The sequence below is a fragment of the Sphaeramia orbicularis genome, chromosome 10, assembly GCF_902148855.1.
Source record: "Sphaeramia orbicularis chromosome 10, fSphaOr1.1, whole genome shotgun sequence".
Lineage (NCBI taxonomy): Eukaryota > Metazoa > Chordata > Actinopteri > Kurtiformes > Apogonidae > Sphaeramia > Sphaeramia orbicularis.
Genome location: NC_043966.1, coordinates 27920904 through 27944103, shown reverse-complemented (window position 1 = coordinate 27944103; position 23200 = coordinate 27920904). Strand labels below are relative to the sequence as shown.

The 23200-nt window shown below is 40.9% G+C and overlaps 3 protein-coding genes across 43 annotated transcripts in view; all 3 read left to right on the top strand.

Moving 5' to 3' along the window:
* LOC115426731 (protocadherin gamma-C5-like) overlaps positions 1-23200 on the top strand; it is a 332740-nt gene that overhangs the window by 255926 nt on the left and 53614 nt on the right. Inside the window, exon 1 of one of the 41 annotated variants that reach the window (XM_030144955.1) lies at positions 1820-4138. The exons of 36 other annotated variants lie outside the window; for them this stretch is intronic. In XM_030144955.1, coding sequence (XP_030000815.1) covers positions 1838-4138 — 2301 coding nt within the window. In that variant the 5' untranslated portion in view covers positions 1820-1837. Of the gene's footprint in view, positions 1-1819; positions 4139-7623; positions 10258-10700; positions 13218-23200 lie in introns of those variants that run through there. 4 more of the 41 variants (XM_030144911.1, XM_030144941.1, XM_030144910.1 and 1 more) reach the window with 4 other exon arrangements.
* LOC115426757 (protocadherin beta-16-like) lies at positions 4546-7367 on the top strand. The gene has a single exon (XM_030144978.1). It carries the CDS (start codon positions 4901-4903, stop codon positions 7331-7333), a length of 2433 nt encoding a protein of 810 aa, XP_030000838.1. The 5' UTR covers positions 4546-4900; the 3' UTR covers positions 7334-7367.
* On the top strand, positions 13325-15793 carry LOC115426771 (protocadherin gamma-A11-like). Its single transcript, XM_030144993.1, has one exon. It carries the CDS (start codon positions 13600-13602, stop codon positions 15673-15675), a length of 2076 nt encoding a protein of 691 aa, XP_030000853.1. The 5' UTR covers positions 13325-13599; the 3' UTR covers positions 15676-15793.

Genomic DNA, 23200 nt, shown 5'->3' with positions numbered 1-23200 from the left:
TCGAGTAACTTCTATAGCATCTTAACAGACAGTGATTTGGACCGAGAGAGAGCTTCTGATTATAATATAACTGTGACCTGCTCTGATGAAGGAGTACCCTCCCTCTCCAGCAGCGTCACTCTCACCTTACAGATCTCTGATGTCAATGATAACCCTCCTGTCTTTGAGAGGAGCTCATATGAGGCCTACATTATAGAAAACAACACACCTGGTCTCTCTATATTCACAGTCAAAGCCACAGACTCTGACTGGAACCAGAATGCCCGTGTTTCTTACATACTGGAGGACTCCTCTGTTAACGGAGTGCCAGTCTCCTCATATGTGTCCGTTAGTGCTGATAGTGGAGTCATCCATGCAGTGCGTTCTTTTGACTACGAGCAGATCAAGGATTTTCAGTTCCGGGTCAAAGCTCAGGATGGAGGCTCCCCTCCACTCAGTAGTAATGTGACTGTGAAAATAATGATCCAGGACCAGAACGATAACGCCCCTCAGGTTCTGTACCCAGTCCAGACCGGTGGTTCTCTGGTGGCTGAAATGGTGCCTCGTTCAGCAGATGTGGGCTATCTGGTCACTAAAGTGGTGGCTGTTGATGTGGACTCTGGACAGAACGCCTGGCTCTCCTATAAACTGCAGAAAGCCACAGACAGGGCGCTGTTTGAGGTGGGTTTACAGAATGGAGAAGTAAGAACTATCCGCCAAGTCACTGATAAAGATGCAGTCAAACAAAGACTGACGGTTATAGTTGAGGACAACGGACAGCCCTCTCGTTCAGCTACAGTCATTGTGAATATGGCGGTGGCGGACAGCTTTCCTGAAGTGCTGTCTGAGTTCACTGACTTTACACACGACAAGGAGTACAATGAGAACCTGACTTTTTACTTAGTGTTGGCTTTGGCTGTAGTTTCCTTCCTCTTCATCACGTGTGTGGTGGTCATTATATCAGTGAAAATCTACAGATGGAGACAGTCTCGCATCCTGTATCACTCCAATCTGCCAGTGATTCCATATTATCCACCACGTTACTCCGACACTTTGGGGACAGGGACCCTCCCACACGTGTACAACTACGAGGTGTGCAGGACGACTGACTCCAGAAAGAGTGACTGTAAGTTTGGCAGAGCTGGTAGTCAGAACGTGCTGATAATGGACCCCAGTTCAACAGGAACGATGCAGAGGATACAGAGTGAAAAGAGCATCCTGGATGAACCAGACTCTCCTCTAGAGGTTAGCGCGCAATTTTCCATATGTTTGCCATGATTACTTTCTTATAAATTTCTTCCAACGTTTCCATCTGAAACACTTTGTACAGTTATCTGGTGCATATTCGTTTTACAGTACCATATATTTTGATTGACTTCTTTTAAAAAATAGATTTTTTTTTAGTTTATATGTTGAACCATAATAGAAAGATTTGCGTATACTCTCATACTTCCATCATTTTTTTCACCTTTCCACAGACCCTTACGCCTCTGTGCAGTTTGGTTTTCGAACTCTATGGGCCGCTGTTGTCTGTCTAGTCAAAGTTGTTGTGTATTTCCATCGCCACTGCCTCCCTCTGACGTGTTCACTGTAAAAGGACAGGCGCAGACCGCATTGTCTTCAGTAGTGTCTGCCGTACACAGCACACGTCTTAATTCGTTTTTCTAGAATTTGGAGGACTGAGCTTTTTTCGCATTTTGTCTTAACGATAGTACATCGTTATATGGAATATTCTCAAGGTTGATGCTTCTTCATACTGTGATAATTTCAGACAATGAGACGGCAACCGCTGCTTTTTGTTTCGATCCTTCTCCTTCGATCAGTCTATGGACAGGTCAGTTACTTAATTCCCGAGGAAATGACAAAAGGCTCTTTGGTCGGAAATATAGCACAGGATTTAGGCATAGATGTTAAACGACTGAGGTTAGGTAATGCTCATGTGTATTCTGGTGATAGCAGAGATTACATCGAGCTAAATAACGAAAGAGGAGTCCTCCTTATAAAAGAGAGAATAGACAGAGAGACGCTGTGCGGGGATACTACACCATGCGCTCTACATTTTCAGATAGTGTTGGAAAATCCGATGGAATTCTACAGTGTAACAGTGGAAATTACAGATATCAACGACAATGCACCAACATTTGAGAGACATGAAATGAAATTCATAATTAGCGAGTCTACGGTCGTTGGAGCAAAATTTGACTTAGAAAGGGCAGTTGATCTAGATGTGGGCAAGAACGCTCTTCAAAACTATATACTGAAGCCAAGCGATAATTTTTCACTTAAATTACACAACCAAGCCGATGGAGCAAAGAATGTTGAAATGGTTCTGCAGAAACCACTGGACAGAGAGAAAAATGAGCTTCTTTCTTTAGTGTTAACAGCAGTGGACGGCGGAGAACCACAAATGTCAGGAACAATGCAGATTCTAATCACAGTATTAGATGCAAATGATAATGCACCTGTTTTCACACTGCCGACATATAAAGCTAGTATACCTGAAAATGCCGCTAAAGGCACCGTCGTGACTACTGTGAGTGCTTCAGATGCTGATCAAGATTTAAACGGAAAAATAGCATACTCAATTACAAATACTTTAGATGATGTCAGACAAATGTTTGAAGTAAATGAAGAAAATGGTGAGGTAAGATTAAACGGACGTTTGGATTATGAAAAGAAAAGACATTATCAGATTAATGTACGCGCTAGAGATAACGGAGGACTTAGTGATTCCTGCAAAGTAATTGTCGACGTCGTGGACATTAATGACAATGAACCAACCATAAAAATCATGTCTAAATCAACGACTATTTCAGAGAGCGCAAACCTGAACACGGTTGTTACAATGATTAACATCCAAGACCCAGACTCAGGAGAAAATAGTAAAGTGCAGTGTTCCATACCTGAGAATATCCCTTTCTTATTGAAATCATCATCAGTAAATTTCTACAGTTTAGTGACAGACACTGATTTAGACAGAGAGAGAGCTTCCCAGTACAATATAACTGTGACCTGCTCTGATGAAGGAGTACCCTCCCTCTCCAGCAGCGTCACTCTCACCTTACAGATCTCTGATGTCAATGATAACCCTCCTGTCTTTGAGAGGAGCTCATATGAGGCCTACATTGGAGAAAACAACACACCTGGTCTCTCTATATTCACAGTCAAAGCCACAGACTCTGACTGGAACCAGAATGCCCGTGTTTCTTACATACTGGAGGACTCCTCTGTTAACGGAGTGCCAGTCTCCTCATATGTGTCCGTTAGTGCTGATAGTGGAATCATCCATGCAGTGCGTTCTTTTGACTACGAACAGATTAAGGATTTCCAGTTCCGGGTCAAAGCTCAGGATGGAGGCTCCCCTCCACTCAGTAGTAATGTGACTGTGAAACTAATGATCCAGGACCAGAACGATAACGCCCCTCAGGTTCTGTACCCAGTCCAGACTGGTGGCTCTCTGGTGGCTGAAATGGTGCCTCGTTCGGCAGATGTGGGCTATCTGGTCACTAAAGTGGTGGCTGTTGATGTGGACTCTGGACAGAATGCCTGGCTCTCCTATAAACTGCAGAAAGCCACAGACAGGGCGCTGTTTGAGGTGGGCTTACAGAATGGAGAAGTAAGAACTATCCGCCAAGTCACTGATAAAGATGCAGTCAAACAAAGACTGACTGTTATAGTGGAGGACAACGGACAGCCCTCCCGTTCAGCTACAGTCATTGTAAACGTGGCGGTGGCGGACAGCTTTCCTGAAGTGCTGTCTGAGTTCACTGACTTTACACACGACAAGGAGTACAATGAGAACCTGACTTTTTACTTAGTGCTGGCTTTGGCTGTAGTTTCCTTCCTCTTCATCACGTGTGTGGTGGTCATTATATCAGTGAAAATCTACAGATGGAGACAGTCTCGCATCCTGTATCACTCCAATCTACCAGTGATTCCATATTATCCACCACGTTACTCCGACACTTTGGGGACAGGGACTCTCCCACACGTGTACAACTACGAGGTGTGCAGGACCACTGACTCCAGAAAGAGTGACTGTAAGTTTGGCAGAGCTGGTAGTCAGAACGTGCTGATAATGGACCCCAGTTCAACAGGGACGATGCAGAGGATACAGAGTGAAAAGAGCATCCTGGATGAACCAGACTCTCCTTTAGAGGTTTGTTTTTTAGCTGATTTAATTGTTAAAATGTTTCGTTTGTAATATCCTTTGTGCTTTAGATCATTTTAGCCGTTCCCGAGCTGTTATCAATCAGCACCATGGACAGTGACGTTTGAGTGACCAGCACCAGACTCTTTTTCTACTTACTTTTTATCTTATTTGGCAACAATTAACAGGGAGAACAACAGTTTTCTCTATAGTATATGGTATTTAACTAAACATCTGCATTTTTTTTCTCTAATCAAGGTTTGCTATTTCAGTGTAACTCCTCCAAACATCTATATGTAGTTGTTATGTTAAGTCTAACTGAACTTTCACTTAACACTCTAAAACATCTCCACTGTTCTCCTATAAGCTATTAACTCATAGCACATTGGTAAGTTTACCCATATTATCGAAGTTATTCTTCAGGTTGTTAAATATTCCATGAAACGAAAACTAATGAGCTCGACTTATGCATTTTCTCGTGCAATTTTGTCTTTGAACTCAGAGGGACGCTGTTGACCAATGTGTGTCAGTTTTGAAGCTGTTTTATACTCGCACCTCCCATCGGTTTCATTTGTTATAGCGAGATGTAGAAATGGAGATGGAATAAAGTACTCGGGCGTACGTTCTGCGGAGCTCAAATACCCTGGACAACGGGAGAGTTTTTTTGTCGTTTCTGAAAGGATTCTCTGCATTTTTTTTTTACAACAAATTTATGAAAACAAAACGTAAAAGGACACCAAACGCATTACAGGAGGACTCGCTACCGCCACAATGTCGGACGGAACAATGAGACGGCAAGTGCTGTTGTTTATCTTGGTTCTGTCTGTCAGCTCAGCCCTCGGACAGGTCAGCTACTCAGTCCCCGAAGAAATGGCGACAGGCTCATTTGTTGGTAATGTGGCTCAGGATTTAGGCTTAGATATCAAAAGACTTAAATCCGGCAAGGCTCGTGTTTTTACTAGAGACAGTACCGCATATATTGAGCTCAACAGAGAAAAGGGAATTCTACTCATCAAAGAAAGGATAGACAGAGAAGCGCTTTGTGGAGAAATGACGCCCTGTGCTTTGCATTTTCAGATTTTACTGGAAGATCCGATGGAATTTTACAGCGTCACTGTGGAAATCACAGATGTAAATGATAACCCTCCCACATTTGTCACCAGCGATGTGCAACTTAATATAAGCGAATCTGCGCTCATCGGTGCATCATTCACTTTAGACAGGGCGACCGATCTTGATGTAGGTAGGAACGGTTTAAAAACATATGTGCTAAAACCAAATGATGTTTTTTCTGTTAAAATGAACAGTCAAGGAGACGGCGGTAAGAGTGTTGAGATGGTTCTAAATGCGCCGCTAGATAGAGAGAAAAACGACCATCTGTCTTTGGTCCTGACGGCAGTGGATGGAGGCGAACCGCAGATGTCAGGAACAATGCAGATTCACATTACAGTTTTAGACTTTAATGATAATGCTCCTGTTTTTACACAATCTGTTTATAAAGCCTCTGTTCCGGAAAACGCACCTATAGGTACAGCCGTAGTAACAGTTTCTGCAACCGATGCGGATTATGAATCTAACGGTAGAATAAGTTATTCGATTTCAAATATGTTGGATCATGCCCGTGGATTATTTGGGATTAAAAGGGAAACTGGTGAGGTTATCTTGAATGGAAAATTTGATTATGAAAAGAAGAAGAATTTTGAGATTCATATTCGTGCAACTGACGGTGGGGGTCTCACGGGGTCTTGTAAATTAATAGTTGATGTGTTAGACCTAAATGACAACAGCCCTGATATTCACATTATGTCGAAATCAAATGTGATATCTGAAGACGCTAAGCCTAACACTGTTGTTACAATGATAAATGTTGAAGACGCAGACTCAGCTGAAAATGGAAAAGTGCACTGCGTCACTAACGATGACAATAATTTTATCTTAAAGTCCACATCAGGAAAGTTTTATACTTTAGTGACGGATAGTGAATTAGACAGAGAAAGGGCCGCTGAGTACAATATAACTGTGACTTGTTCTGATGAAGGAGTACCCTCCCTCTCCAGCAGCGTAACTCTCACCTTACAGATCTCTGATGTAAATGATAACCCTCCTGTCTTTGAGAGGAGCTCATATGAGGCCTACATTACAGAAAATAACACTCCAGGTCTATCCATATTCACAGTGAAAGCCACAGACTCTGACTGGAACCAGAATGCCCGTGTTTCTTACATACTGGAGGACTCCTCTGTTAACGGAGTGCCAGTCTCCTCATATGTGTCCGTTAGTGCTGATAGTGGAGTCATCCATGCAGTGCGTTCTTTTGACTACGAGCAGATCAAGGATTTCCAGTTCAGGGTCAAAGCTCAGGATGGAGGCTCCCCTCCACTCAGTAGTAATGTGACTGTGAAAATAATGATCCAGGACCAGAACGACAACGCCCCTCAGGTTCTGTACCCAGTCCAGACTGGTGGCTCTCTGGTGGCTGAAATGGTGCCTCGTTCAGCAGATGTGGGCTATCTGGTCACTAAAGTGGTAGCTGTTGATGTGGACTCTGGACAGAATGCCTGGCTCTCCTATAAACTGCAGAAAGCCACAGACAGGGCGCTGTTTGAGGTGGGCTTACAGAATGGAGAAGTAAGAACTATCCGCCAAGTCACTGATAAAGATGCAGTCAAACAAAGACTTAGTGTTATAGTGGAGGACAACGGACAGCCCTCTCGTTCAGCTACAGTCATTGTAAACGTGGCGGTGGCGGACAGCTTTCCTGAAGTGCTGTCTGAGTTCACTGACTTTACACACGACAAGGAGTACAATGAGAACCTGACTTTTTACTTAGTGCTGGCTTTGGCTGTAGTTTCCTTCCTCTTCATCACGTGTGTGGTGGTCATTATATCAGTGAAAATCTACAGATGGAGACAGTCTCGAATCCTGTATCACTCCAATCTGCCAGTGATTCCATATTATCCACCACGTTACTCCGACACTTTGGGGACAGGGACTCTCCCACACGTGTACAACTACGAAGTGTGCAGGACGACTGACTCCAGAAAGAGTGACTGTAAGTTTGGCAGAGCTGGTAGTCAGAACGTGCTGATAATGGACCCCAGTTCAACAGGGACGATGCAGAGGATACAGAGTGAAAAGAGCATCCTGGACGAACCAGACTCTCCTCTAGAGGTTAGACCTTTAAGCTATCTATTGTCACACTAAGGTCGCAGTCATGATTCCATTTCAGCACCTCGGAGAGCGACACGCCTCTGTTTAATTGTGTTTTGTATTGATCTTTCGCGTCTCTTTATTACATTCTTTGACATTTTACTCAGTACATGTTTTGAGTATGTTTTCAGAAGTAATCTCTTTTGTTCGTATTTCGGTGGCTTTTGTATCCAAATTATTGTTCATGTGGTTGAAAAGTGCTCATACTTATTACGTTATGCTATTTTCAACCAAATCATATCAGTGTCTGTTTTCACATTTTATATGTAATGTGACTTTATGAACTCAGAGGGCCGCTGTTGGCCAGTTTGTACTGTATTTACCGCAGACTCGTCGTACCTCCCTTTACATCCTTATTTTCGAGAGAGCATGAGACGGAGGAAAAGCACACCGTCTGGATTTTACCGGAGAGACAGAACAGGAATTATTTTTTGCGTTGGAAATATTCTTTAAACCCCTCACTGAATGGAAAAAGAGAAATAACGATCCAAATGGCAAACTTGGTTTACAGCGGAATACCGTCGGACAGAACAATGAGAGGGCAAGTACTGCTGTTTTTGTCGGTCCTCTCTCTTAGTTCGGTGCTCGGACAAGTCAGCTATTCCATCCCTGAAGAAATGCCAAAAGGCTCTGTGGTTGGTAATATGGCAAAGGATTTTGGATTAGATGTTAAAAGACTGAGAACTGGTAAAGCTCGGATTTTCACTCGAGACCGTGGCGAATATATTGAGCTGAACAACGAAAAGGGAGTGTTGCTGATCAAAGAAAGAATAGACAGAGAGTCACTCTGCGGACAGACGACGCTTTGTGCTCTGCATTTTCAGATTATTTTAGAAGATCCGATGGAATTGTACAGTGTAACCGTGGAGGTAAAAGACGTTAACGATAACCCTCCATTCTTTGAAAAAAATGAAGTTAAATTCAGAATTAGCGAATCTGCTGTTAGTGGAGCTAAATTTATATTGGACCGGGCAGTTGATTATGATGTAGGCTTAAATGGTTTACAAAGCTATAGACTTGAACCGACAGAGAATTTCGTTGTTAAATTGTACGATCAGGCAGATGGGACGAAAAATGTAGAAATGGTTTTACAGAAACCTCTTGACAGAGAAAAAAAGGAACACCTGTCTTTAGTTCTGACGGCACTGGATGGGGGAGAGCCGCAGATGAGCGGAACAATGCAGATTCTCATCACGGTTTTAGACGTTAATGACAACGCTCCTGTTTTTACACAACCCATTTATAAAGCATCAATAAAAGAAAATGCACCGGTAGGGACAGTTGTAGTGACAGTTACTGCAACAGATGCAGATCATGGATCTAATGGTAAAGTAACATATTCAATCTCAAGTATGTCGGATAATGCTCGTGGTTTGTTTGAAATAAATAATGAAAGTGGTGAAGTTAAGTTAAAGGGTAATGTTGACTATGAAAAAGCTCAGACATTTCAAATAAATATTCGTGCAAGTGATGATGGAGGTCTTGCTGATTCCTGTAAGGTGATGATTGATGTCACAGACATTAATGACAACAAACCAGACATACATGTTTTGTCTAAGTCAAATATAGTATCTGAGGATGTGAAACCTGGCACTGTTGTTACAATGATAAACATCCAGGACGCAGACTCTGGTGAGAATGGCAAAGTCCAGTGTTTTATTAATGATGATATTCATTTTGTAATGAAGTTTACAAACAATGAGTTTTACAGTTTAATGACAGAGGACAGTTTAGACAGAGAGAGAGCTTCCCAGTACAATATAACTGTGACCTGTTCTGATGAAGGAGTACCCTCCCTCTCCAGCAGTGTCACTCTCACCTTACAGATCTCTGATGTCAATGATAACCCTCCTGTCTTTGAGAGGAGCTCATATGAGGCCTACATTATAGAAAACAACACACCTGGTCTCTCTATATTCACAGTGAAAGCCACAGACGCTGATTGGAACCAGAATGCCCGTGTTTCTTACATACTGGAGGACTCCTCTGTTAACGGAGTGCCAGTCTCCTCATATGTGTCCGTTAGTGCTGATAGTGGAGTCATCCATGCAGTGCGTTCTTTTGACTACGAGCAGATCAAGGATTTCCAGTTCCGGGTCAAAGCTCAGGATGGAGGCTCTCCTCCACTCAGTAGTAATGTGACTGTGAAAATAATGATCCAGGACCAGAACGACAACGCCCCTCAGGTTCTGTACCCAGTCCAGACTGGTGGCTCTCTGGTGGCTGAAATGGTGCCTCGTTCAGCAGATGTGGGCTATCTGGTCACTAAAGTGGTGGCTGTTGATGTGGACTCTGGACAGAATGCCTGGCTCTCCTATAAACTGCAGAAAGCCACAGACAGGGCGCTGTTTGAGGTGGGCTTACAGAATGGAGAAGTAAGAACTATCCGCCAAGTCACTGATAAAGATGCAGTCAAACAAAGACTGGCTGTTATAGTGGAGGACAACGGACAGCCCTCTCGTTCAGCTACAGTCATTGTTAACGTGGCGGTGGCGGACAGCTTTCCTGAAGTGCTGTCTGAGTTCACTGACTTTACACACGACAAGGAGTACAATGAGAACCTGACTTTTTACTTAGTGTTGGCTTTGGCTGTAGTTTCCTTCCTCTTCATCACGTGTGTGGTGGTCATTATATCAGTGAAAATCTACAGATGGAGACAGTCTCGAATCCTGTATCACTCCAATCTGCCAGTGATTCCATATTATCCACCACGTTACTCCGACACTTTGGGGACAGGGACTCTCCCACACGTGTACAACTACGAGGTGTGCAGGACGACTGACTCCAGAAAGAGTGACTGTAAGTTTGGCAGAGCTGGTAGTCAGAACGTGCTGATAATGGACCCCAGTTCAACAGGGACGATGCAGAGGATACAGAGTGAAAAGAGCATCCTGGACGAACCAGACTCTCCTCTAGAGGTTAGACCTTTAAGCTATCTATTGTCACACTAAGATCACACTCGTGATTCCATTTCAGCACCTCGGAGAGCGACATCCCTCTATTTAATTATGTTCTTTTGTATTGATCTTTCGCGTCTCTTTATTACATTCTTTGACATTTTACTCAGTACATGTTTTGAGTATGTTGTCAGAAGTAATCTCTTTTGTTCGTATTTCGGTGGCTTTTGTATCCAAATTATTGTTCATGTGGTTGAAAAGTGCTCATACCTATTAAGTTGGGCTATTTTCAACCAAATCATATCAGTGTCTGTTTTCACATTTTATATGTAATGTGACTTTATGAACTCAGAGGGCCGCTGTTGGCCAGTTTGTACTGTATTTACCGCAGACTCGTCGTACCTCCCTTTACATCCTTATTTTCGAGAGAGCATGAGACGGAGGCAAATCATAACGTCTGGATTTTACCGGAGAGACAGAACAGGAATTATTTTTTGCGTTGGAAATATTCTTTAAACCCCTCACTGAATGGAAAAAGAGAAATAACGATCCAAATGGCAAACTTGGTTTACAGCGGAATACCATCGGACAGAACAATGAGAGGGCAAGTACTGCTGTTTTTGTCGGTCCTCTCTCTTAGTTCGGTGCTCGGACAAGTCAGCTATTCAATCCCTGAAGAAATGCCAAAAGGCTCCGTGGTTGGTAATATGGCAAAGGATTTTGGATTAGATGTTAAAAGACTGAAAGCTGGTAAAGCTCGGATTTTCACTCGAGACCGTGGCGAATATATTGAGCTGAACAACGAAAAGGGAGTGTTGCTGATCAAAGACAGAATAGACAGAGAGTCGCTCTGCGGACAGACGACGCTTTGTGCTCTGCATTTTCAGATTATTTTAGAAGATCCGATGGAATTATACAGTGTAACTGTGGAGGTAAAAGACGTTAACGATAACCCTCCATTCTTTGAAAAAAATGAAGTCAGATTCAAAATCGGTGAATCCGCTCTTAGTGGAACAAAATTTATATTGGACCGGGCAGTTGATTATGATGTAGGCTTAAATGGTTTACAAAGCTATAGACTTGAACCGACAGAGAATTTCGTTGTAAAACTGCACGATCAGGCAGATGGGACGAAAAATGTAGAAATGGTTTTACAGAAACCTCTTGACAGAGAAAAAAAGGAACACCTGTCTTTAGTTCTGACGGCACTGGATGGGGGAGAGCCGCAGATGAGCGGAACAATGCAAATTCTCATCACGGTTTTAGACGCGAATGACAACGCTCCTGTTTTTACACAACCCATTTTTAAAGCATCAATAAAAGAAAATGCACCGGTAGGGACAGTTGTAGTGACAGTTACTGCAACAGATGCAGATCATGGATCTAATGCTAAAGTAACATATTCAGTCTCAAGTATGTCGGACAATGCTCGTGGTTTGTTTGAAATAAATAATGAAAGTGGTGAAGTAACGTTAAAGGGTAATGTTGACTATGAAAAAGCTCAGACATTTCAAATACACATTCGTGCAAGTGATGATGGAGGTCTTGTTGATTCCTGTAAGGTGATGATTGATGTCACAGATATTAATGACAACAAACCAGACATACATGTTTTGTCTAAGTCAAATATAGTATCTGAGGATGTGAAACCTGGCACTGTTGTTACAATGATAAACATCCAGGACGCAGATTCTGGTGAGAATGGCAAAGTCCAGTGTTTTATTAATGATGATATTCCTTTTGTAATGAAGTTTACAAACAATGAGTTTTACAGTTTAATGACAGAGGACAGTTTAGACAGAGAGAGAGCTTCCCAGTACAATATAACTGTGACCTGTTCTGATGAAGGAGTACCCTCCCTCTCCAGCAGCGTCACTCTCACCTTACAGATCTCTGATGTCAATGATAACCCTCCTGTCTTTGAGAGGAGCTCATATGAGGCCTACATTATAGAAAACAACACACCTGGTCTCTCTATATTCACAGTCAAAGCCACAGACTCTGACTGGAACCAGAATGCCCGTGTTTCTTACATACTGGAGGACTCCTCTGTTAACGGAGTGCCAGTCTCCTCATATGTGTCCGTTAGTGCTGATAGTGGAGTCATCCATGCAGTGCGTTCTTTTGACTACGAACAAATCAAGGATTTCCAGTTCCGGGTCAAAGCTCAGGATGGAGGCTCCCCTCCACTCAGTAGTAATGTGACTGTGAAAATAATGATCCAGGACCAGAACGACAACGCCCCTCAGGTTCTGTACCCAGTCCAGACTGGTGGCTCTCTGGTGGCTGAAATGGTGCCTCGTTCAGCAGATGTGGGCTATCTGGTCACTAAAGTGGTGGCTGTTGATGTGGACTCTGGACAGAATGCCTGGCTCTCCTATAAACTGCAGAAAGCCACAGACAGGGCGCTGTTTGAGGTGGGCTTACAGAATGGAGAAGTAAGAACTATCCGCCAAGTCACTGATAAAGATGCAGTCAAACAAAGACTGACTGTTATAGTGGAGGACAACGGACAGCCCTCTCGTTCAGCTACAGTCATTGTTAACGTGGCGGTGGCGGACAGCTTTCCTGAAGTGCTGTCTGAGTTCACTGACTTTACACACGACAAGGAGTACAATGAGAACCTGACTTTTTACTTAGTGTTGGCTTTGGCTATAGTTTCCTTCCTCTTCATCACGTGTGTGGTGGTCATTATATCAGTGAAAATCTACAGATGGAGACAGTCTCGCATCCTGTATCACTCCAATCTCCCAGTGATTCCATATTATCCACCACGTTACTCCGACACTTTGGGGACAGGCACTCTCCCACACGTGTACAACTACGAGGTGTGCAGGACGACTGACTCCAGAAAGAGTGACTGTAAGTTTGGCAGAGCTGGTAGTCAGAACGTGCTGATAATGGACCCCAGTTCAACAGGGACGATGCAGAGGATACAGAGTGAAAAGAGCATCCTGGATGAACCAGACTCTCCTCTAGAGGTTAGCGTCTACAGCAGAAAACGTGTATAGTGGCATTCAATGTCTAGTACCATGGATAGAGACAATATCTATCTATCTATCTATCTATCTATCTATCTATCTATCTATCTATCTATCTATCTATCTATCTATCTATCTATCTATCTATGCAGTTACATATTTCTGCAATTTCATTCATTTCCCCTAAGTGCCGCTGTTGATCAGTGGGCAAAAGCAAAATAAGGCTTTTTCTTCCAGTGACGTCCTCCCTTTTCTGTCTGTGATACCAGGGCTCAGACTAGCTTGACAAAGGCACAAAAGCATTAAGCAATGGACTCTTAATCAAATACTTTTCTTAGATTTTCAGAGCTTTTCCCACTTGGATTTTGGGAACGCTCTTGTCATGATGAGCTACAGCTGGATCTCCAAAAACCCACCATTGTCATGGTGGCCGCTGTTCGTCTGCGTTTTTGTCGCAGAAATGGCTCTCGGGCAGGTCCGTTATTCTATACCTGAAGAGATGTCGACGGGCTCTGTTGTCGGGAATATAATTCAGGACCTGGGCTTGGATGTTAAACGTCTGACATCGGGGCGGGCTAGGATATTTACCGAGGACGGCAGTGAGTACATAGGTCTGAACGCAGAAAAGGGAAATTTGGTTGTGGCAAAAAGGATAGACAGAGAAGAACTGTGCAAGCAACTGTCTCCGTGCTCTCTGTATTTCCAGATCATCCTAGACAATCCAATGGAGCTGCATCGAATTGATGTTGAAATTACAGATATTAACGATAACGCTCCGTTGTTTTCGAAGAAAGAATATAATTTCCAAGTTAGTGAATCTGCCTTACCGGGGGCTCGCTATTCGCTGGAGAGTGCCAAAGATCCCGATGTAGCGCACAATACTATTCAAACATACAAACTAAATCCGACAGACCATTTTAAATTGAATATTATTTCTCGGCCTGATGGAACAAAGTATATTGAAATGGTTCTGCACACGTCGCTTGACAGAGAAAAACAAGAAGAGCATAAATTAACTCTAACAGCATACGATGGTGGCAATCCTCAAAAATCCAGTTCTGTCAAGATCAATGTCCTTGTTTTAGATGCAAATGATAATGCACCTGTATTTAGTCAGTCTGTTTACCGAGTAACAGCTTCTGAAAACGCGAAAAAGGGAACTGTTTTACTAAGAGTCAGCGCTACTGATAATGATAAAGGAACGAATGAAGAGGTAGTCTATTCATTTTCTCAGCATACCGACAGTGCATCATCCCTATTTAATATGGACCCCTATACCGGCGAAATGACTGTTATTGGTGTCTTAGATTACGAAAAAACTAAACACTACGAAATTGATATAGAAGCTACAGACAAAGGGGGGCTGACGGACACCAGTAAAGTGTTAATAGAGGTGACAGACGTAAATGACAATGCCCCCATAATCAGCGTCATTTCCCTCTCCAACCCCATACCAGAGGATTCAGCCCCAGAGACTGTTATAGCAATGCTCAATATCAAAGATCTAGACTCAGGTAAAAATGGACAAATTAAGTGTTTCATTAACCCAGATTTACCTTTCAAAATCAAATCGTCGTCCATTAATTTTTATAGCCTGGTGTCCGATGACATTTTGGACCGGGAAACTGTACCTGAATATAATATAACAATAACAGCGATGGATGAAGGCTCCCCACCTTATTCTACTAACAAAACGATTAATTTAAGACTCTCCGATGTAAATGATCATGCTCCAGAGTTCCCTCAACAGTTTTTCACAGCTCTGATCACTGAAAATAATTCACCTGGCATGTCATTTTTGTCTGTCAAAGCCAGTGACAAAGACTCTGGGAATAATGCGCGCATTTCTTACTTTCTTGAAGATAGTCAGCTGAATGGGATGTCAGCTTCAGCGTATTTTTCAGTGAATGCAGAGAGTGGAGATATACTAGCTGTGCGTTCTTTTGACTATGAGCAAAGAAAAGAGTTCAAAATCTGCATTAAAGCTCAGGATGGAGGCTCCCCTCCACTCAGTAGTAATGTGACAGTGAGAGTTATGATCCAGGACCAGAATGACAACGCCCCTCAGGTTCTCTACCCAGTCCAGACTGGTGGCTCTCTGGTGGCTGAAATGGTGCCTCGTTCAGCAGATGTGGGCTATCTGGTCACTAAAGTGGTGGCTGTTGATGTGGACTCTGGACAGAATGCCTGGCTCTCCTATAAACTGCAGAAAGCCACAGACAGGGCGCTGTTTGAGGTGGGCTTACAGAATGGAGAAGTAAGAACTATCCGCCAAGTCACTGATAAAGATGCAGTCAAACAAAGACTGACTGTTATAGTGGAGGACAACGGACAGCCCTCTCGTTCAGCTACAGTCATTGTTAACGTGGCGGTGGCGGACAGCTTTCCTGAAGTGCTGTCTGAGTTCACTGACTTTACACACGACAAGGAGTACAATGAGAACCTGACTTTTACTTAGTGTTGGCTTTGGCTGTAGTTTCCTTCCTCTTCATCACGTGTGTCGTGGTCATTATATCAGTGAAAATCTACAGATGGAGAAGAGAGCGTCTGTTGTACAAATCCAGTGGGAATCTTCCTGTTATTCCATATTACCCACCCCTTTATGCAGATGTAGGAGGTACCGGAACTTTGAAGCAATTCAGTTATGAAGTTTATGGAACTACTGACTCCCGGAAAAGTGATATCAAGTGCCCCCGGTCATTCAGTCAGAGCTCTCTGAGTGTTGACCATAGTGCTACCAGGACAGTGCCAAGGCACAAAACAGAGTCTGAGAATGTGCTCACAGAGGTGAGAACAGTGCCTTCATTTCATCACACCTGCTTTCTACCTCTTATTTTTCTTTTTCATCTGCACTACCTGCTCTTTACTTTGTTATTTGCATTTCAGTTTTGTCACCAGTCATTTGGAGTGTTCTGATACTCAGTTTAGAATGAGTACTCATTACAAAGGTGCTTCTGTTGTCTCTGCACATCCTACAGGTGACCTTGTCTCTTGCATTTAGGTTATTGATTCTTGTCTTTGTTTATAAGGATTGATACTCAGACATGGTGTTGCAAAACTGGAATTTGATATTATAGTAATTACTTTTCATTTTCATCATTGTTTAGACAAGTGGCAACATTTGAGTTTTTAAATATTCATGAAATAAAAATAGGCAATATTATTTCCATATAGTAAATTTAGTACTGTCACTTGACTCTTTGTATCAAAATGCATATTGTTGTACATCCTGTACTTACAGTGCACTCTCCAACAGTGTTATTGCTTGTATAGCGTGTACACTATGAATGCTTTTGTTGAATTTGCCTGTGTGATGAAGTAGTTGTGAGATCTGTTTTTAGACAGCACATCCAAACTGTGTTGCCACTTTACTACCTTGTTTGATCTTGATTACATTCTTTGATATGCACACTTATCTTCAGTGATAGCAATTTTATTCAAAATATCTTGTAATGTGTTATAGTCCATCTCAAATAATTACCTGCCAAAATGAAAGCGAAAAATACAGAAATAGCTGTATTCTGGGATTTATCCCTATTTAAAAATTTCTTCGAACAGATTTCTCTGGCAGAGAAACACACAACCAGGCAGTGCACTACTTTTTCAGTGACCTAGTTCCCTCTATAACATGGTGTAGCTATGTGCACTAGCCTTCTCATGCAGATATGAGGAGCTGGTGTGGGTACAGGAAACATAACAAAGGGAGTACAAGCCAATCAATTGAAACGTAAAAATACTGGCATAAACACAGAAAAGGTTTAAATATATTTTGTTTATAATAGAATAGTGGTTGAGGAGAGAGCACAGTTATTATTAGTGCTTGGGAGGTTGAGAGAGAACGGCAGTGTGATGGAGAGGCAGAGGGGGGAGGGGAAGAAGCACGTGGTAACAGGCACAGTCTCCACATCCCTGTGACGCCTTCGTGTTAGTGATGTAGGCAGCCATTTTGATCTGCAGTAGTCTTTGTCTGTTAAAATAGAGCACTAAAGGTGTGTAATGTATGAAGCAGTTACATCAGACTGCAGCTCCTAAGTCCCCATTAAAAGATTAACATGGAGTCAGGTATTTGTAAAAGAACAGAATACAGTAGATAACAAGAGACATCTGCATGGGTGATATAACAAGTAACAAAAGGATGGCAGAAATGAGGACAGAGGTTAGAATTTAATGGAATCTGGCTGTTATTAAATGAATAGCAGTCTGTAAGCTGGTTTTAATATGCATCATATTAAAACAAAAATAAAACGTTCACAGTAATGGATTCAATTTCATTTCCTTGGATGTTTCTCCATGTGTGTGGGTTTGATTACCTGCTGTGTGAACACACACAAAGGGTATTGTTTTTTTACAGATGAAATGTATGACTCTTGTCAAAACTATGATTTGTCTGAGGAAATGGAAGTGAAATGCTCAATATTTGTTGGGTTTGTTTTTGGGGAGTTTTTTCAGCTCAGCACATATAAAGTTTTGTATACCTCTAGGTTAATCTGTGGTGACTATATGTCTGACCTGCAGTTGTTTAATTATGATTTTCAGCATCAGAATAAGCATGAGAGAGATCTGGAGGCTGTTGAAGGTGTATGTGTTTGAAGTGTCTGTTTGGTGTTTAAGTCTGAGCATGTGAAAATAGCAACTGGCAAATAACAAAGCAGAAACCAGGTTAATTATATTAACTCCTAAGTCCTCAGGAAGCAGTCTGTCATCATTATTAGCCCACATGTGTTACTGCATTTCCAGGTTTTTATCATGTACCATAAATTCTTTTGGTCACAGTTTCTCTGTAGGGGTCAAAGCTCACGGAAGGGGCTTTGTAGGAAGTTAAATGCTTCAGTCTGTTTTCCATCATATCATTTCTCTTCAAGCTTTTGTTCTATCCCTTCTCTTTGCCCTGCCTTTTTTTCTTTGATATGCCTTGAACTTGTCAACAGATATTGTGGATCTGACACAAAGCCACAAAAATCAGCTTGCTGTGCTTGTTGCTGACGACCACATAATGATATACAGAAGTTCCTGGTTCACATAGTCCAGACCACTTGTTAGTGTCCTGCCTTCCAAACCAAAAGCTGTCTGGTGAGCAGCTGTGAGAGCATGTTTATGCCGCTGGGGTTAGTCATCACACTGTGCACTGTGTGTGTTAGGGGAGGTTGTTAATGTTTACACTGTTACCCTATATTGTTTTTTGTTTACCAGATAAACGTGTTGGTACGTGTTCTTTCCCATAGTGCCGATTATGGTACACTCTATTATTCACTACCCACTTTTTGTAATTAAAATATGCACACGAACTCTTAAGAAATGATTATTGATTTATAATGTATTTGGCTTTGGTTTTACATTTAAAAAATGTCATTTATGTTCTCCTCAGTTTGAGCTTTAATGCTAATACCCAGTGTAGAGCTGGCATTGGTTATGTTTATGTGCATGTATGTTAATGGGAATCCTTAAAAAAAAAAAAAAAACAGAAAGATAGCTTGATATTATTGTCAGAAATGTTGTGTCTGTGACATTATTGTGTGTATCACTGAATCTGACTGACTGTATGTTGTAGAGCTGCTGAAACACTGTTTGATGGCAATTAATGTAGAACAGATGTATTTTGTATTTCTGCTGTAGCTGAAGTTTGGCTGAAACTGAGACTGAAGTATTTGTGAACATTGTTCATTTTGTGGGAAACTAGACATATCAGCCTATTCACTTGAGTATGTGTAGACTTTTTTCATCCTGTATGAGTATTTAGCACTTTAGATATTTCTGATACTGGTATGCAGTTTTTTTCCTCTTTAAAGACATAAGTATAATGTCTCTTAATGGGTCTTGCTGGAGTAGAGATCTGTAATGGTGAACTAGCTGATTATGGATGGGCTAGATGGGTGCCTTTAAATGTATTACAATAACATACAACAAAAATGCAAACACCTACATCCAGCTTATTGTTGTTTACAACAAAATGTCACTGGGTTATATTTGTCAGACTTTTATGTTGGTGTGGTCCTATATCAACAAAAGATATTTAGCACAATTCAGAGATAGAAACCTTTACCCAGAAGTAAAGATGTAATAATTATAAAATACATATTATATAGATAATACAGAGAATAATATTTTGATGCTACAGTTTTAGTTACATGTATGTATTTTATTACCCTAGGTTATGCCCTTACTTATAAAACATTATAATTTAGCAAATTTTGTGTTCTTACATTCACCAATAAATTGGGCATCACTTTTATTATTGTGCCACTGTTGAGTGCCCACTGTTTAGCAGCATTTCTTGTGTCCAACACTCCTGCTTTTCCTCCTGATCTCATTTTCTGCATCCCTCCCCTCCCCCTCTCCAGCTGCACCATTCTGCTGCAGAGAGAAAGAGACTGAAAGGCAGAGACACTGGGCTCTTTAGGACATTTTGTTCTGTCTATAAAAAGTCATGATACCCCAGAGAGTGTCATTATATCTTTGTATAGATTGTCATTTTAATGAGAGTACTAATATGCTCATTTTAAGCTCTTAATCAGGGTTTCCTTATAACCAAGCAGATCATAGACATGTGTTTTTAAACATATTAATAGTGTACAGTTGTGTTTCTTTGTAAAGAGTGGGCTCCTATGTTTCTTTACCCATCTTATGTTATTTTTGTAGGTCTTTCTTGCTACCTTACCCAGCTCACAGCAACAAGGGTGGGATGTAAGAGAGTGAGGTGGGATGTGTTACCATAGCAACAAGCTGACTCACTGGCAGGACTGTACCATTTTCCTGAGCCACAGGGGGTCAGCAGCAGATGCTGCTCATGGTATGAGAGGTCTCCATGTATATTTTGATACTGATAGGACCAGAGACACCCCTGTTGTTGACAGAGAGGTTCAGACTGTTGAAGCCTGCAGTGACTGAGGATGGAAGAAAAAGATAGGGAGAGGTTCATCATGGCTGCTTATATAGTATTTGCTCTGATCAGTCCCTAACTGTTTGTTTATTATTTTTCCCATTTCATCTGCCTTATCTCCATGCAGAATGAAAGCACTCAGTGAACAGTGTAGTGAGATTCTTTATGTGTGTTATGGTTTATATCCATGAAAGTGTCATTCAAATCTTTAAACCTGTTATACAAAACAAAGAAGATTCCCTTGCTTTTTTTTATTTATTTACTTCTTCTCTGTTGCCCCTTGCTCTAGGTGATCTGGTTATGTATTGTGCACTATGTGTGTTGTGTTCAAACCAATACAAAGTGATGAGTAGCACTTCATGTAATTTGCTCAAACAGCGTAGGTTGTGTACAGTGGTTACAGCTTTGCTTTGTCTAAGAAGATTTAAATTGCATTCACAATGACACCCAGCTGTGGCTAACACAGGGTCACAGAGGGAAAATCTCATTAATAAGGCATGGATTTTATCAGGGCATCGCCTCGAGGCCCTCTGCTGTTGTAATGAGGGTACTGGATTTGTGCAGCAGTGCAGCATTTGGTGATGTCAGTCAGACATCACACCAGTGGTATTAACAGGGTTTTGTCTTTAGAGATGAATTTGTGACGTTTATCTCCTCGTGGTGTTGTGGCTTCAGATGAACTGATTTTACTGTAACATCAACTACTTTGTGAATCCTGTTCAAGAAGAATCACAAAGCAAGGATTGTATTAGCTTTTCCTAAAAGAGCACAGTGACATAATAGTCTTTCCTCCTCTGAAGTTTATTGCCTCTGTTTCCTACAGTAGTAAAATTTTGTTTAATTTTTGTTTATGTTTTTTTGCTTTTTGTCACCATCTTTGTCATCAGTCCTATGACTCTTGCATCTGAGTTAACACCCTGCTTTAACTCTAACCATCATCTCTAATCAATACATTATTTCCCTTGTACTTTTCCTCATATGATTAACAAAGATCTGTATGATGTTTCTATGTCTTATAATGTGGGTCCTTGCAGCTCTCCACAAATATGGAGAAGCTGAATAAAAACACAAATTATATCAATGCTGATTAACAAAACAACATCATTTTTATAATTTATGTGCAGATTCTCCAGACTGGGATAGTCCAGTCATGGGATAGGTTTTATTGCCATGAAAAATGAACCAAATTTTGCAATCAGTTAGTCATCACACAAAATGACAGTCCTTTTGTTACAGTCCACGTGGTAAGTATGTTTGTTTCTGGACTTCCCAAAGCCAGACCAAGTTTTCCGACCACCAGTCTAACCGACATCCTTTTGTCTTATTTTCTCTTCCATGTGCCCCCCTGTTGCGTGGCGGTCTTCCTGTTTCCTCCATGACCCCTTTTAATTCCTGACTCACCAAATAAGGTAAGACATAGACTTTATTGTTTTTTTCTTTTTACATCATTCCAATGAAAACACTCATCAAACAAACACAAGCTTTCATAAATCATCAAAATACAGATTGCTACAGCTGAAAACTATTACAATACATCAATACACTTTCAGTTCACTTTCAAATTACAATACTTATTTGGATATTTTCATTTCATATAGCTTTTTCTCTACTCTGTTATATTTCAGAGGTAAATATTCTGTCTTTAATTACTTTATACATTGCAATTTAATATAAATCTGCTCTCCAGTGAAACCCACATAATAGCTAAATATCTAAATGTGTTGCTTTGATTATTCGTGGTAAACTGAAGGTAAGTGTTTCTTTGTGGAGTCAGAAAATTGTCCTACATCTTCAGCTACTTTTTTGTTTGAAACATACATTTTCACAAGCTGAGAACATGGCTGTGTTCCTGAGGTCATAGCAAGCTTACATGTAAAAGATGCACATCATATACAACAATGACACAACAAATGTGTGATCCTTTTATAGAACATGATATATTGCTGTATAATTCAATTACCAGCAGCAAAAAAAAGTTACACAAATAACTTAGCCTTAAACACCAATGCCAAAAAATGCAACATTCATCAATGCAGCCACACAGCACTGACAGGGATCATTTTACTGCACAGTGCCTCCTTTTACTTTTCATACTGTAAGTACACTGCTGAAAATACTTGTACACTTATACTTGCCTTCATAGTGTGGTTTACGTGCCTTTTTTAAACCACTGTCCTGATATCATAAATTGGTCATCTATCTAGCTCTGTATGAAGTTCAAATCTAGCATTCACCACTACTGATTGCAGCCTACATTTTGTTGCCTGATGCTTAAAAAGAATGTGATGTATTTTATCTGACTTTGGAGTTAATCTAAATTATATAGACCTATTTTAGATATAATTTGCTGGTATGTGATCAATAAACTACTTATTCAGGTTTATGGGCATGAAATGACAGAATGAAGTTAAACTCAATCTTTCAACTTTAATTTTAAAGTATTTTTAAACAGTTTCTTTGCCCTCATGGTTTTCAGGCCACCATAGTACTTTACATTTGACATTTAAATGAGCTGGACTGCTTCTGCTACTAACAGGCTTGTGAGGATTTAAAGAGCGCATTAGCAGGGAACACCAACTGGTATAGTAACCCAAATGCAGCTAGACTGATTATACAGCTAAGATTTCTATCTTGGATTTTAGTTTAGTATGCATTTACATTCTTGACTTCCATAGTAAGGTAAATTACATTAACCCTTTCATGCACGAATTATGAGAACCTTAATCAAGATTTTTTTCCTGAGTGTTTTTATTCCTCTTTAGGCATGAAAAAAACAATGCGATTGAAAATTTTCTTATGAAAAATAAAGAAATTTTAAAAAAGTTAAAAAAAAAATAAATAAATAAATACATTTTTAAAAAAAATAGTAATAATAATTAAAAAAATTCTTAGGAACCTATTTTTCATGAAGTTGCAAAAATGTCCACTCAGCTGGACACCATGTATTTAATTTTTGATGCAAAGAAACATGCATTTACTGATAATTGCATGAAAACTATAACTATTACACTCAGGGGAGATCTACACAATGTTACCAATTCATGTCAGAAATGATATGTAATGTCTTAAAACTTTAATAAAGATATGTGTAAAAAAAAAAAAAAAA